General features: G+C 42.7%; 1 protein-coding gene across 4 annotated transcripts in view; it reads left to right on the plus strand.

The window, feature by feature from the left end:
• Arhgap36 (Rho GTPase activating protein 36) overlaps positions 1-11,323 on the plus strand; it is a 37,652-nt gene extending 26,329 nt beyond the window's left edge. For 3 of the 4 annotated variants that reach the window (XM_037199120.1, XM_028894259.2, XM_028894260.2), the window contains exons 2-13: positions 3,225-3,383; positions 4,622-4,687; positions 5,194-5,432; positions 5,646-5,838; positions 6,058-6,113; positions 6,334-6,484; positions 7,014-7,162; positions 7,296-7,472; positions 7,679-7,776; positions 7,903-8,009; positions 8,458-8,634; positions 10,093-11,323. In XM_037199120.1, coding sequence (XP_037055015.1) covers positions 3,225-3,383; positions 4,622-4,687; positions 5,194-5,432; positions 5,646-5,838; positions 6,058-6,113; positions 6,334-6,484; positions 7,014-7,162; positions 7,296-7,472; positions 7,679-7,776; positions 7,903-8,009; positions 8,458-8,634; positions 10,093-10,223 — 1,703 coding nt within the window. In that variant the 3' untranslated portion in view covers positions 10,224-11,323. Of the gene's footprint in view, positions 1-3,048; positions 3,384-4,621; positions 4,688-5,193; positions 5,433-5,645; positions 5,839-6,057; positions 6,114-6,333; positions 6,485-7,013; positions 7,163-7,295; positions 7,473-7,678; positions 7,777-7,902; positions 8,010-8,457; positions 8,635-10,092 lie in introns of those variants that run through there. The other variant, XM_028894258.2, reaches the window with a different exon arrangement.
• Positions 11,324-15,620: the final 4,297 nt, after the last annotated feature.

A 15,620-nucleotide genomic window follows, 5' to 3' on the forward strand; every position in this document is an offset into this window, starting at 1 on the left:
CTTGGATTTGGCTCTAACTTTATTGCCCACTACAGGTGTTTGTGTAAAAAAAAGTATTTTTGCAAATATCTTGGATTATTTGCTTTCACATTCCTCCTTGGGTATCTTTTTGATCAAACATGGCATGCTGAATGGGGGAGGGGAAAACACTTTGTTCCCTGTGGTGAGCCTTCTTTTGTGTTCAGCTTGGCAAGTGAGGATTGAGAACAAGTAGATTGGTTAAACCTAAAGAACTTGTTTTGTGCCTGTCCATTCCTGCTGAAGCCTTGTGTTTCCTATTTGCTTCTTTTGGGGGCATTCTGATCTTCCCAGCTCTGCTATAGTCTTGGGGCCTACTGGTGATCTGAGAGCGTTGAAGGTACATAAGATGGAGTCAATTTTGCTGGCAGTACTGCAGCCTATGACTGTTGTTAAGTTCAGCCCTGTATGTTCAAGCAGAGAGGCAAATGACAAACGGTTTATTGTAAGGCCTTTGATTTCCTTTGGAATTGTAAGCATCTAGGCTGACTCATCCCTCCAAGGCTTCTCCCTCTCTTCCCCCCCTCCTTTTCAGGCTGATGATGATTTGAGGTTTCACTGTTTGTTCTCACCTTTTTTTTTTGAGGAGGGGAGGGATTTATTTTCATCCTGTATTTTTGGGGAAAGAACCAGCTCTGCTGTTTGGGTGAACAGCTCTGGTAAACCTCAAGAAGAAATAGCTGAAACTCCAAGAGAGGTACAAAGATGTTGGGACTGGGATAGGGGAGGAGGACTGGGATATTAGAAATTTGAAGGCAAAGCTAGACTCTGTGTCAAGATGAGACCCTCATTTGATAGATTTTTGGCTTGCTTTTGTTGGTGGGGTTTGCTGGAAGTTCAGTCTGTAGCTTAAATGCATATGCCTTTGGTTTAAATGGTCACTTTTGGTGGTTATTTGGTGGTCGAGGTTTGGTGTTCACCTTGGGTTCAGGGTATGTGCTTTGCAGTTGAAGAAGCTTTAGAATCTATGGGCTTTCATCCTGGCTTCATCTAAAAGCCACAGAAATAGCCCTTGTTTTTTCTCATACTGGACCTCAGTTATCTGGCAGTCATTTCTGGTATCTATGACATTCTGTTAAGGTAAGTGGGTAAAAAAGAATTTTGTTGATAAAACTCAAAAAGTATATATTCTTTCTAGAATGTATATCTCATTTATTTAGATAAATATTTTTCTGACCTCTTCTCTGTCAACAGCCATGTTATCTAAATTTTTGAATTTTAAGCCCCCCAGAATAATATATAGAACATATTTGTAAACCTCCATATGAGAGGAAAGCTTAGAAAGATGATATGAGGTTGCTTCCTTTTGTCAAAAGGCTTAGTTCCCCATGTCCCAATTACTTTCTCTGTTAGAAACTAGCCATAAACATATCCACACAAACCATAAATTTGGAAGCTATTCTAAACTTTTTCTTTCCATTATAATTAATTTTGCCCTAAATCTTATCATTTCCATGTAGGGTCTCTGGCATATGTAACCAATCCTTTGCCCTTAGCTGATGTACCTGCTTCAGGCTTTCTACTCAAAGTATGGTTTTCATGACTCTTTGTGATTTTTCAAAGGTACAGCTATGACTCTGTCACTTTCTGCCTAAAACGATATAGTAGTGCCCTATTGCCTGGAGAAAAACAAAGTCTACCTTTTTAGCATGACATAGGGCTTTCCATGGTTTATCTTCTAGCTTCTGTATATTGCTTTAAGTAGATGTCAGTCTTTCCTCCATCTCTTTGCCTTTGCACAAGCTGGTATCTCTGTCTCTGTCTCTGTCTCTGTCTCTGTCTCTGTGTCTTCTCCTCCCTCCTCCTCCTGATCCTGTCTCCAGGCAGACATAGATATTTTTTCCTTTCTGTTCTCACAGTACTTTGTTTATGCCTTTGCCAGCTGACATATCAAAAGGTTTTATAAACTGTTGCTAACCTGTGCATGTCTTTCACTGCACTATTAAATCTTTTATGAAAGGAGCAGTATTAAAGTGGACAATTAATACAGATTTATTTTTTCCTCTTAATGAATGGTTGAAAGAACAAATGAATAACAGAGGATGTGATAAAAGATGCTATGTGGGGTCCAGGGAGGTCTCCAGTGAGGGATGTGCAGCCTGAGCACAGTATCAGATAAGGCCATGGAGGAAGTCCATATAAAACACTTTTGCCATTACAATAAGACAAACTTCACTGTGATCCCTAATTCTGTCCAAAGTCTTACTAGAAATGGTCTAGAGATGAAGCTTGTTTTCATAAAAGTTGATCCTCCAAGAAATGCAATATAATCAGGTTTAATAAATGAGAGAAAGTAAAAGCAAACAAAATACTACTACTAAAAACTATTTGTTAGAATTTAAGTGTGTTTGTTTCAGTGTTTTATGCATGTTTTTCTTCACATAGAGGTGATAATAATGTCTATATTTTGTATTTGTTGTTGAAAAAAATCTCTTTATAAACATCAATGTATGGTTGCATCATTTTCCATACTATTTATTACATAATCTATATAACTAATCTCATTTCTGGGCTAGTTTTTTTATTGGATGGTTCATTTGTATATGATGTTTCCTGTCTGTAGCAAGATTTCATTAGAATAGATTCCTAGAAGGGGAATTACTAGGTCAAAAGGCCTGGGGACAAATTTTGGCTCCAGATCCATGTGTCCAGTTTGTCTTCTGAAAGAGTTATTTAAACTTACAGTGTTCCTAGCTTGGATAGATGCCTTCTCTTTAACTAACCCAGACAGCTTAGCAGAGCATCATCATGAAAAAAAAAATCAGTGCTTTAATTAATTAATAGAAATTATTATGTCTTATTGATGTATCAAAGTGCTTTAAAAAATAAGGTTGCTTATTTCTTTTTTTTTAAAAAAAACCTGTTTTCTTTAATTTTTTGTTAGTTTTTTTTCTCTTTTCTGAACTGCCTGTCTGTTCAGAGCTGGTTTTGTTTTTCAAGTTGTTTTTTTTTTTTACTTCCTCTCCCTCTGAATAATCTACTAGAGGCAGTCCTGCTTGAGGGTGAAGCCGCCTCCCAGTTTTCCCTCCCTCTTTACCTCCCCCCCATAGTTCCCTCTACCAGGTCCAGTGACAGTTGGATGATGCAGTCTTGATAATCATCCGATTCCAGAATGGGTGGCTGCATGCCTTTTCTGAAGGCAGCAAGGACACAGTGTCCCAGAATCATGCTTTTTTTGCTCTTCTTGTCTGCCTTCATTTTTTTAGTGAGCGTCCTGGGAGGAGCACCAGGACAGAACCCGGACAGCAAGATGGACATGGTATCCATTCACAGCCTCTCCGAGCTGGAGCGCCTGAAGCTGCAGGAGACTGCTTACCAAGAACTCCTGGCCAGACATTTCCTCCCTGATTTCAAGCCGGACAGAGGTGAGCTATACCCGGAGTGTGGCGTCCTCGCCTTCGGGGCGAGTAGACCCCCCGGGCGGGATGGGGCAGATTGAGGGTCCTGGAGAGTGAGAGGGGGTCTCGGGATCGGACCAATCTCCTGGCGCCCCGGGAACGGAGGAAGCAAGAGTTGAATACTGTTTTTTGAATTTCAGAAGAGATAAAAGATTAGTTGAGTAGAGTCGAAGCCTGGGGTTTTGAGGGAACGGTAAGCCCGGTAGGACCAAGGACAGGTGAAGAAACTGGGCTCACCAGGTGTAGTGGGAGAATCGGGCAAAGAGGGATCGAGGCTCAAAGAAGCACTCCAAAGAGGTTTGGGACGGGAAGAGACTGCACGTTGGAGAGAGATAGAGACGGTGGGAAAGAGGCAGAGAGACACGCGCCAAGCCCCGCAAAGATCAGGAGGGCTGTGCGGGCTTGGGGGTTGGCGGCGGTGCGCTCAGAGCGCAACCCAGCTCTACTGGCTGTGGGGAAGCCAGGGGACCAGGCGCAGGATCGGGTCCCTGCGCTCCGGGAGATCTCAGGGGTACGCGCACAGATTTGGCTGCAGGCTATAGGGGAGGTGGGAGACGTGGGAGATGTTCGCCATGCTCGAGGGGCGCTCCCTTAAGACTGGGAAGTGCAGGGGTGGGGGCCAGGTTCTCCAGGGGCGCACCTCTGGCGCAGCCTGAACTGGGTGAAGCAAAAGGCGAGAAGACCCCGCTAGCAGTCACCACTGCGGGATTTGGAGCGGAGAAACAGCCAGGTGTCGCCGATTCTCTCACCGCAGCTCAAGGAGCCGACGGCAAATCTGCGCGTGAGCGCTTCCGCAGTAACTTGGAGACCCTCACCCATGGTGGCGCTGCAGGCAGAGCCCCTCCTCTCGCCTGTTGCATGATCCGAGCGGCTCGGAGCTTTTGAATTTATGTTTTAAGTGTTGTGCTGAGAAATTACTGGTTCATAGCAAGATGCATCTGGCGCATTAAAATGGTTAGGTCAAATTCTTGGAATCTTGCATGTGCTAGGTAGGACAAGTCTTGTAGTAAGGAGGGGAAACTGAGGCTGGGCCAAAGCAAAATACTTTTCTTGAGCTGAACAGCCTCCCCCTCCCCACTCTGCAGATCAATTCATTGCGATGTTTTAGTTACTTATCATTTCCTATATGAATATATATATATATATATATATATATATTATATTATATATATCTTTTCTTTTTTCTTTTCTTTTTTTTTTCATAGCTCTACCCGATGACCGTCCAAACACCCTGGAGAAGTGGTTTCTGATTCTGACAGGACAGGAGAAGGGTAAAGGGACTTTTTTCTTTTCCTTAGGAAATAAAAAAAAAAAAGGCTAAATCCCATCTGGTAGGGTCCCTGAATACTGGATTCTTGCTGGTGCTTATTCCCCCAGAAGACTCCTCCCCCTCCCTCCCAGAAACCCACTAGAGAGTTCTATCAGAAAATGGAGGAATAACAGCTGGCTTTTGGGGTGGTCCTCTCAGACCTGCCTTAGCTTCCCCATTGATGTACCCCAGACAGATCAACCCGAGAAGAAATGTCCCCTATTGCTTCACGGTGGTCAAGCACTGACAACACATAAGCAGGAATGAGACCTTAAGCCATACGTCGGGGTAGTTGAGTGACATTGAGTCTTGTTTACCTAACTAGTGCAGGGTCTCGCTCCACAGAGAGGGGCGCTGTGGGCCTGGGCGGCAGGGTTGATTATTGATTGCTTGGAAGAAGACTATAAGCCCATGTAGTCCCCCTAATACAAGTGCTGCCGGGCTTTGACGTTTCTCATTCTTTCCCAGCTGCAGCTTTCAAGACCTTTGGCATCCGCCTGGAAGAGGTGCTGATGAATGAGCTTACCCGCCGCAAGCACCTTGAACTGACTGCTGCGATGCAGGTTGAAGATGCCACAGGTTCCGCTGCAGGCCGTCGTCGTCGAGGAAACGTGGTGCAAAGGATGTTTGGACGCTTGAGGCGCTTTTTCAGTCGCAGGAGGAATGAGCCCACCCTGCCCAGAGAGTTCACTCGCCGTGGTCGTCGAGTGAGTTCAATCTTAGAGGTTTCAGGCAGGGGCTCTTTGTGGAGAAGACTTAAGGCCTGTGCCCTTATGGTGTGGGGACAGAACAGAAATAGAAGGGGTAGGCCTATCTTACCACAGAGAGACTGTAAGGTTCTGAATGTCATTCAGCACATAGGAAGGTCCCAATGGATGCTCCTTCTTCTCCATTTCATGACACTGGATTTTTTTCCACAGGGCGCAGTGTCTGTGGATAGCATGGCTGAACTGGAGAATGGGACCCAGCTGATGCAGAACCTGCAGCTCGCAAACGTTTCATTTCCTATCGGGCAGCGACTTCTGGGATCCAAAAGGAAGATGAGCCTCAACCCAATTGCTCAACAGGTCCCCCAGATTGTTGAGACTTGCTGCAAATTCATTGAGAAACATGGTAAGGAAGCCACAAACAGTTCAATCAAGGAAGGTCTCAACTGAAGGGTAAAGGGAAAAGGAAGAATGTTGTAGAAAGGAAGAGAGAAGGATGGAGGGCTTAAGTAGCATCCCCCTGATACCACTACAAGTTGGGATGCAACAGTTAAGGGAGAAAGGGGGAAACTTGATTGGGAAACAGGGGTCACAGATGCTTAGGATCTCTGATCTTTTCTTTCAGGATTAACCTCTGTGGGGATTTTCACCATTGAGTACTCTGTGCGGAAAGTGCTTGAGGTAAACTGACTGTATTTACATGTTTGTTCTTTAGGTAAGAAAAGGAAGAGAGAAAAAAGGGCTCTTTCGTAGACATGGGGTAGTGTCATGATTGAGAGTAAAATCTTTATAGACCACTAGATCCACTGCATTGCCAGCTACCTTCACTGAAGCTTGCCACTTCTTGAGGTGCCTATGGTGGGCAAGGCAGACATTTCACATCTTCTTTCCCCCTTTTCAGCTTCGTGAGTTGTTTGAAAAAGGTCTGGATATTGTGCTGGATGACAGTGTGAATGTACATGATGTGGCCGAACTCCTCAAGGAGTTTTTCCGTGAAATGAAGGACTCTCTGCTGCCTGATGATCTGTACATGTCCTTCCTCCTGACTGCAAGTGAGTCTTCTGTCCTCCATTGTTAGTGCAAGAAAAAGAAGCAATACACAAATCTAGGGAGCATATTGAGAGAGCTCAGGTTATATGACCCTCATGAATCTAGGACAGAATGAACATCAGAATATGAAACATACCTCTCCAGAATATACAGCCATTATTTGTTAATGAAAATAAAAATTTAATAAAACCCTCTTCATGTTTTTTTTTCTGTGCCTCTTGCTGTTCCCTTACAAATCTATTGCTTGACAATTTCTCTTAAGCTTCTGGAAGTTGTTGGATATGCTCATGCTCTCAGGGCAAAGAAGAACCAGGCTCTATAGAGTTTTGATTCTGATTTTGAGGTTGAGAAGGGCACTTCTTGTTTTCAGGGACCCTGATCTAGTCAGATAGTTTGGAAGGAAGCAAAAGCATGTTGCCTGGGTACTTTTTCCACAATCACCAGCAACCATGAGGCAGAAATGGGTCTCCTTTGATATTAGGCTGCTGCCAAGACTAGCCCTCTGAACCAGCCCCATTTTCCTTCCTCTAGCTCTGAAGCCCCAGGATCAGGTTTCTGCCCTGCAGCTGCTGGTCTACTTGATGCCGCCCTGCCACAGTGATACCCTTGAACGTCTGCTGAAGGCACTGCATAAGATCACAGAGAACTGCGAAGACTCCATTGGCATTGATGGACAGCTGGTAAAAATTTGTTGGGTAGTGAAATCAAGTTGGTTGTAAAGTGGGTAAAGAGAGAAAACCAACAATAAAAAGATACACACCTATTGTACAGCTTCTAGGGCTACCTCAAGGTTGATCTCACTTCTTCACCTAGGTTCCAGGTAACCGGATGACTTCCACCAACTTGGCCTTGGTGTTTGGAACTTCTCTCCTGAAGAAGGGGAAGGTGGCCAAGAAGGAATCCAGGAACACAAAGCTAGGGATTGATCACTATGTTGCATCTGTCAATGTGGTCCGTGCCATGATTGATAACTGGGATATCCTCTTCCAGGTAAGCAGGGCTTTTTACTATACCTATTCTACACATCCCTTTTCTGTTCACAAGGTAAGGGAGAATTCTATGTGGATAACAAAGTCTCCTATTCTACAAATTCCTCCCATGTTTGCTGATCACAGTGTCTTCAGTCCCAAATACCTAATAAAGATGAGTAAAAATGAAAAGTGATATGCAATTAAGGTTACTACTTTTACCTCCAGGTGCCCCCCCATATTCAGAAGCAGGTTGCTAAGCGTGTGTGGAAGTCTAGCCCTGAGGCCCTGGATTTTATCAGACGCCGGAATCTGAGGAAGATTCAGTGAGTGTGGTTTTAACTTTCTGGCTTGTTTATGTTTAGCCTATAGGAATTACAGTTTCATACCATTTAGATATTAATCAACTTTGGGGCAAACATACTATCCTTTTCAAATTCCTTCCCATTTAGGAGCGCTCGCATAAAGATGGAAGAAGATGCTCTGCTTTCTGATCCAGTGGAAAACGCTACTGAAGCCGAGGCTGCTATCCTTGCCCAGAGCCAGCCCTTTGATGAAGGTCAGTTTCCTTCTAGCGATCAGATCTCTGCTAAAGGTCAGGCCTTTCCTGAAGGTCAGTCCCTTGAAGAAGGCTAGGCCCTTCCAGAGAACAGGGCCCTTGCTGAAGATAAGCCGCTTGAGGAAGGAAAGTGAATCCTCTGAGAAAAATATGTCTGTAAATGAAGAGTTAGTATTTTAATATTTCAGCAAGGGAGGAGTTTGGGGGAAAGTTCAAGGTCTTGAAATCCCACATTGCCTTGATATTCCTGACGCATATCTTCAGGGCATATCAGAGCTTGATGAAGAAGATGATGGTGAGGATGAGGAGGTGCTGGTGAGGGTGATGATGACACACTAAATTTTGATGGTCTTCTTCCCTTTGAGGATATTCTAGAACTTGATGAAAACCCAGAATTCATTGAGATTCCAAACTTTGAAGACTTACCTTGTTTTTTATGTGGTTGCAGACCCTGAAGGAGCCCCAGATGTGCATGATATCTTGAACCTTGGAGAGAACTTGGACTATGACTTTGAAGATGGATCAGATTTTGAGGACCAGGACCATCTGTATCTTGCAGAGGTTCCCTATCTTGATGTAGTTCCAAACAGCGAAGATTCGGACTCAGATGCTGATGCAATCCCAGGTAATGATGAAGCCCCAGACATTAATGAAATCTCAGATAATATGAATGTCCCAAATAATGATGAACCCCAAGATTCAGAAGAAGTTCCCAATTTTGAAGATATCCCAGCAGCTGAAGCCCCAAATGATTAATCCTCCCAGACCATGTAGAATATCCAGAAATTAATGGGATTCCAGACTCTGAAGACCTTGATTTTGATGAAGTTCCAGCTCTTCATGTGGTCCCAAGTCCTGAAGAAGACCCCATAGGACATGGGATCCCAAATCATAAAGAGTTCCCAGAAGTTAATGGACTCTCAGACTCCGATGAAGATCCAAATCGTGAAGAGGTACCAGATTTTGATGGCATCCCAAGTGATGAAGAAACCTCAGATGCTGAAGAAATCCCAGATCATGAAGAAGGTTCAGAAGTCAATGGAGTTGTGGAGTTGGAAGAAACCCCTAACCCTGAAGAAGTTCCAGCTCTCCATGTGGTCACAGATCCTGAAAATACCTCTGATTCTAGAGAAATTCAAGGACAGGAAGAATCCTCAGAGGTGAGTGGGGCCCCAAACAATGAAGAAGCCTCAAATGAAGAAATACAAGGACATGAAGAAGCCTCTGGTGTTAGTGGAAACCAGGACTCTGAAGAAAACCCTGATCTTGAAGGATACTCGGTTATGAGTGCAGTACATGAGTCTGAGTATGTTCAAATTCACAGTGAGATTCCAGATTTCAAGAGAGACAGAGTAGGTGCTTTCGATGAAGATGAAGTTAGCATGGTGGATCCAGGGACTGAAGATGCCTCCATTCTCAGTACAATTCCAGATCCCCCACAAGATGTGCTTGTCAATCTTGAAGATGTCATGAATGTAAAAGTTCCTGTGCCAGAAGATCTCAACTCGAAATTCAGAATCAAAAGGCAATTTGGTTTAAAAAAGATGGGGCAGATACTACATTCCCTGTAGGTACTACTCTGCTTAAAAACAAGTCTCTGTTTTGCCTAGTCATGGGCTACATGTCCTTCCAAGAATAACACAGAAGAATAACACCTGCTTTCTGCCCTCCACACAGTGTTTTAAGCTTCCAGCTCCAGCTCTGTCACTCATTTGCTTGGTAAAGTTAACCCAGCTACTTGTAGGGTGGTGTTCATGGCTAGGAGTTCACCCTTTTCCCTGTATCTGTGGTGGTATGGTCTATTCGCTTTGAGCATGGGGCATCTGCCTCACTCTCTGTTTCCTAACCTAAATCTTATGCCAACTTCCATAATGCTCCTAGATTCAAAATTCTTTGTTTTTCTATTAGGCTGAAGTTTTCTTACATGTTAGATGGGGGTGATTTTCCTTGCTCTGCCTTTTTTGCCTCATATTGTATTTGAAACTCATATTGTATTTGAAAAGAATAGGTCTTAGTGTCTTGGATAGTGTGCAAAGTATGAAGTCTAGAAACATACAAAGTTAACATTGTTACTATTTTCCAGGTTCCTCTGAGGAGCCCACTGTGCCTCCCGGCACTGCCCGTTCCCATGATGATGAGGAAGGAGCGGGTAATGCCCCCAAGGCCGAGGAAGAAGAGAAGGAGGGCAAATCTGGCATCGGCTTCTCTCCTTAGATGTTTTCCTTCCCATAAGGCACCAGACGGGGAAAGGGTGGGGGTAGACCTGGAATGTCACAGGAAACATTCAGAAGTTTTGAAGTCAAAGACCTGAGGGTAAGAAGGAGTTCCACCTGATGCTCGGGTCAGGATGGGAATTCCAAATACACTGCCAGCCCCATTACTGGGGATGCTTGGTATCTTCAGCTGGTAAAAGCAGAGATGTTTCTGTGTCATGCCCAGGCTCCCTGGTGCTACCTTGCCTTCTCTTTTACCCCTGATCCAGGCTTTCTCTCATTACAGCCCCTTCCTTTAATTAATATACATTTGTGATAAACATCTGTCCCAGAGAAGCTCACAAATCTCGAGGTGCTTTCCCTCCCCCACCCCAGGGGATTGCATGCTTTTCCTGACTTTCCTACCCACCTCCTAAGAGCTCACTGGAAAGGCCCTCAAGAGGCATGTTAGAACGTTAGGTCAGCCTACAGACAGCTGACAAACAATTAATGCTAAACTGTGTCACATCAACTCATAGCCGTGTCCCCGCAGCAATTCCACCGCCTCAGGATTCTTTCCCCTGCTCAAATTATTTAGACCAATGGCTCGTCAAGCAGCCGCTCCCAAAATTCTGTGCAGTTTTGCTCAGGATGTGCCAACAGAGAAACCTCAAGTATAAGCCTAACTAGCTTTTCTGGGGTCAAAAGTTAGAGGAAAAAATTAGATTTTAGTCCTGGACCTGTTTTAAAGGCAGCGGGTGTTTACGCCCCCATTGTCAGTAAAACAACTAGTTAGGCACAGACACATAGTTCCAAGTAGTTAACATCACCAGATTACAAACTTTCTTACCTATCGTCTCTGTACTGCCTCTATGCAGGACGGTAGAAATTTGCGGGACTTGCTCTGGTAAAACACAGGTATGGGTTATGTATGACATCCAAATTATAACTGATATTTATGGGTAACAACTGCTAAGGTCCTTAGAATGAAGAGTGTACTGTATTGAGGGATAGAAACTGATCATACAATGGGTAACAACCACAGAGCTCGAAGATTTGTGATTGTTAAAACTTCTCTGGCATTTCATCATTAATAAACATCTGTATTGTGGCACCATCATATTCATGGTGTACAGTGTGGTTTCTTTAACTTAAAACTTTGGGGATGAGTTGGGAAGCTCTTAGTGGAGATCTACAGGTGAAAATAAGATAGGGAAAAGAAACCAAGGGGAGGGGTTGATATGAAATGAAAAAGAGAAGATGACATAATATGAAAGGAGGGGATGTGGAATAGAAAGAAGGAATGGATGATATGATATAAGGAGAAGGGGTGATGGGTAATAAAGAAGAGAGGATGGCATGGGATAAAGAGTGATGGGGGATAAAGACATGAAATAAAGATGATGGTGGATGAACAGGAGGGAATGATATGGCATAGGGTAGAAGGGTGATGGGGAATAAAAAGGAGATGACACAAAATAAAGAAGAGAAGATGGCGACTAAAGAAGAGGGGATGGTATGGCATAATAGGAATGGATGACAGGTAATAAAGAGGAGAGGATGATGTTGTATGAGGGGCAGGGGTGACTGTGGATGAAAAGGAGGGGATGGCATGGGATAAAGGGGAAAGATAATGGTGGGCAAAGAGGAGGAGATGATATGGGGTAAGGAGGAAAGATGATAGAAAGCAAAGAAGATGGGATGACATGGGATAAGGGGTGATCAGGAATAAGAAGAGGAACACAAAAGGGAAGGATGATGGGGAATAAAATGGAAGGGAGATGAGTAATAAAGGGGAGGGGATGACAGAATAAGGGGAAGGCTATGGCATAGATTAAAAGGAAAAGATGGTTGATAAAGAGGAAGGGATGAACTGGGTTGAGAGGGTGATGGGGCATAAAGAGGGTATAACATTGGATAAAGGGAAAGATAACAGTGTATGAAGAGAGAGAATGATATAGCATTAGGTGGAAGGGTGATGGAGAATAAAGAAGATGTGACATGGGATTAAGGGGGAAGACAATGGTGGATAAAGAAAATGTTTTGATATGGGGTAAGAAGGAGGGGTGTTGAATAAAGAGGGGATAACAGGATTATGGAGTGATGAGGAGTAACAAACAGAAGATGGCATGAGATAAAGGGAATAGATAATAGTGTATGAATAGGAGGGGATGATACAGGATAAGGGGGAGGCAGTATGGGATAAAGGGGAGGTGTGATGGTGGATAAAGAAGACAAGATGATATGACGTAAGAAGCAGAGATGATGGGAAATAAGATGGGATGACATGGGGCAAGGGGGTGTTCAGGAATGAGGAACAGGGGGTGATGGTATAAGAGAAGGATGACAGGGAATAAAAAGGAGAGGGTGACATAGGATAAGGGGGGGCATAGGATAAGGGGGAGTGGTGGTTGTGGATAAAGAGGAAGGGATGATGTGGGAAAATGGGGAAGAATGATGGAATAAAGAAGAGGAGATGACTCGAGATAAGGAGGAAGGATAATGAAGAATAAAGAAGAGAAGATAAAATGAAATAAAGGGGAAAGATAATGGAGAATAAAGAAGAAGAGATGACATGAGATAAGAGGGAGAAGTGATATAGAGTAAAAACAAGGGTATGATGTGAAAAAAAGAGGGAGATGATTGTGAATAAAGGGGGGTTGGTATGTGATAAAAGGGAGAGATGATGGTGGATAAAGAAGAGGGGATGGAAAGGGATAAGAAAGAAGGGCACTAGGGAGTTAGGAGTATGGATGACATGAGATAAGGGGAGTGATGGAGAATTAAGAGGAGGGCATGATATAAGAAGAATGGTGATAGGGTAAAGGAGGAGGTAACATGGAATAAGAGGAGAGGATGATGGATGATGAAGTGAACTGGTAAGACAATAAAGAAAAGATGATGTGAAGTAAAGGGTGAGAGAAAAAGAATAAGGGATGGTATAAGTTAAAGAGAATGGGGTAACATAAATAAAAAAAACATGAGATGACAAAGAACAAACGGGGAGTGATTCTGGAAAGATATAAGGTTATGATAGATGGGAGAGGTTCTCAAGCTGTGGGTTGTGACCCTTTGGGAGTCACATATCAGATATCCTACATATCAGATATCTACATTACTGTTCATAACAGCAGCAAAATTACAGTTATGAAGTAGCAACAAGATAATTTTATGGTTTGGGAACCACAACATGAGGAACTGTCTTAAAGGGTTGCAACATTAGGACCCATTGATATAGAGAAAAGAGGCTGGCTTGTATAGACTAACTGGGAAAATGGTATTGGTTGAAATATAAGGATATAACAACTTTTTTTTTTTTGAGACAGGGTTTCTCTGTGTAGTTTTGCACCTTTCCTGGAACTCGCTTTGGAGACCAGGCTGGCCTCGAACTCACAGAGATCTGCCTGCCTCTGCCTCCCGAGTGCTGGGATTAAAGGTGTGCGCTACCACCGCCCGGCTAGGACATAACAACTTATAATCATAGGGGAAATAACATAGGATAAAGAGAAATAAGGGTGTAAAATAATAGGGTGGGATGAAGGGAAATAATAAGAAATAAAAGGAAAAAAGTAAATTGATCTGATAAAGAGAATTGAAGAGTTTAATAAGACAAATAGATAATGAAAGGAGAAGTAAGAAAATTGAATAAACTAGTGGGAGAGTCTGTAGTTTGGAAGTGGGAGACATGAATGGGGGAAAATGATAGATTTCCTCAACTGAGACATTCTCTTTGAATTTTCTGACAAATGAAAATGTAGAAGCAGTTGGAAACACATGACTTCCAAGAATAAGAGTAATGTCAAACTATTGCTTGATTGATGGGGACCACTAACTCTTCTGAAAGCTTATGGCATTAGGACACACTGAGAAATTTCCCATGTACAAAGTGGAAAAATTAATCAAATAAACATTTGTTTATTTAATTTATTTTTTTATTTTTGAGAATTTCCTATATAGATACTGCATTTACATCATTTACCCTTCCATCTCCCTCCAATTACTTTCACATCTCATCAACTACTTCTGAAAACGCTGGCCTCTTACTCTTTAATTATTATTGTTACACACACTCACACACAATCTGCTGGGTTTATTTAGTGTTATTTATTTCTTTTAATGGATTTATATAGACAGCAGGCATTTAACAAGGGTTTCTCCTATAATAATAACTTTGTAATAATTACAATGATAGTTAATACATGTGGAATTATTCCAAAGTGTCTGATATCATTACAAGTTTTACATGCATTTATTTAGCTTAATAGTCATACTAATTCTAGGAGATACATGTTACTGCCATCTTCATAAAACTGAAACATGAAGAAGTTGAATAACCTGCCCAAATACAAAGCTCATTGGTAGACAAGTAGCCTGCCTTCAAAACTGGGTTGTTTAAATACTAGGGTCTATTGGCCCAGTCACATAGAGGTGGGGGGAGTTGGAGTTCTCAGTTTCAGAGAGTAAGCTTCAGGTTTTTTTTCAAATACATCTTTGCTGTCCACACAGAATAAGTTGTTGAACAAAAAAATTATGCTATCTCTAACAGATTTTTGCAGTTGTATTTAGGTACTACAGTTATTAGCAGTCATTTATCCCAACCTTTCTGCTATGTTAATGGCCATACCAAGGCTGTCTTGCTCAAGGCCAAAAGTCTGGGAATAAGATTCACTAGTTTATTCACCTACATTTTTTTTTTTTTTTGGTTTTTCGAGACAGGGTTTCTCTGTGTAGCTTTGCGCCTTTCCTGGATCTCGCTCCATAGACCAGGCTGGCCTCGAACTCACACAGATCCGCCTGGCTCTGCCTCCCGAGTGCTGGGATTAACGGCATGTGCCACCACCGCCCGGCCTCTCACCTACATTTTTAATACAGCCCTGGCCAATCTTCCTAGTGATAGTACTGCCCACAGAGGGCTGGACCCTCCCACATCAATAAGCAATCAAGAAAATCCCCCCATAGGAATGCCCACAGGCCAATCTGATGAAGACAGTTCTTAAATTGAAGTTATTTCTTCCCAAATATGTCAAGTTGATAACTAGGATGAGCCATCACACTGCACAACTGTTTATAGAGGTCTTCCTATAATATAACAAAGCTAAAAGCAACCAAAATGTCCTTCAACAGATGGTTGAAATACAATTCAGTGCAAAAAGAGACAAAGTATTGTTGCATACAATAACCTGGATATACCTCAAGAAAATCATATTGAATGAAAATCTCAAATCCTAAAGGTGACATATATATGATTCTACTTAACAATCTTGAAAATGCAAAATTATAACAATAAAACCAGATTAATTACCAGGGGATAAGAAGAGAGGACAGTTGAAAATGAAAGGTAGGTTTATTTCTTTTGCTATAAAGGGCAGCAGAAATGATGCTGGTAGTGATGGATCTTTATTATATATGGGCTGTTGTG

The sequence above is a fragment of the Peromyscus leucopus genome, chromosome X (genome assembly GCF_004664715.2).
Source record: "Peromyscus leucopus breed LL Stock chromosome X, UCI_PerLeu_2.1, whole genome shotgun sequence".
Lineage (NCBI taxonomy): Eukaryota > Metazoa > Chordata > Mammalia > Rodentia > Cricetidae > Peromyscus > Peromyscus leucopus.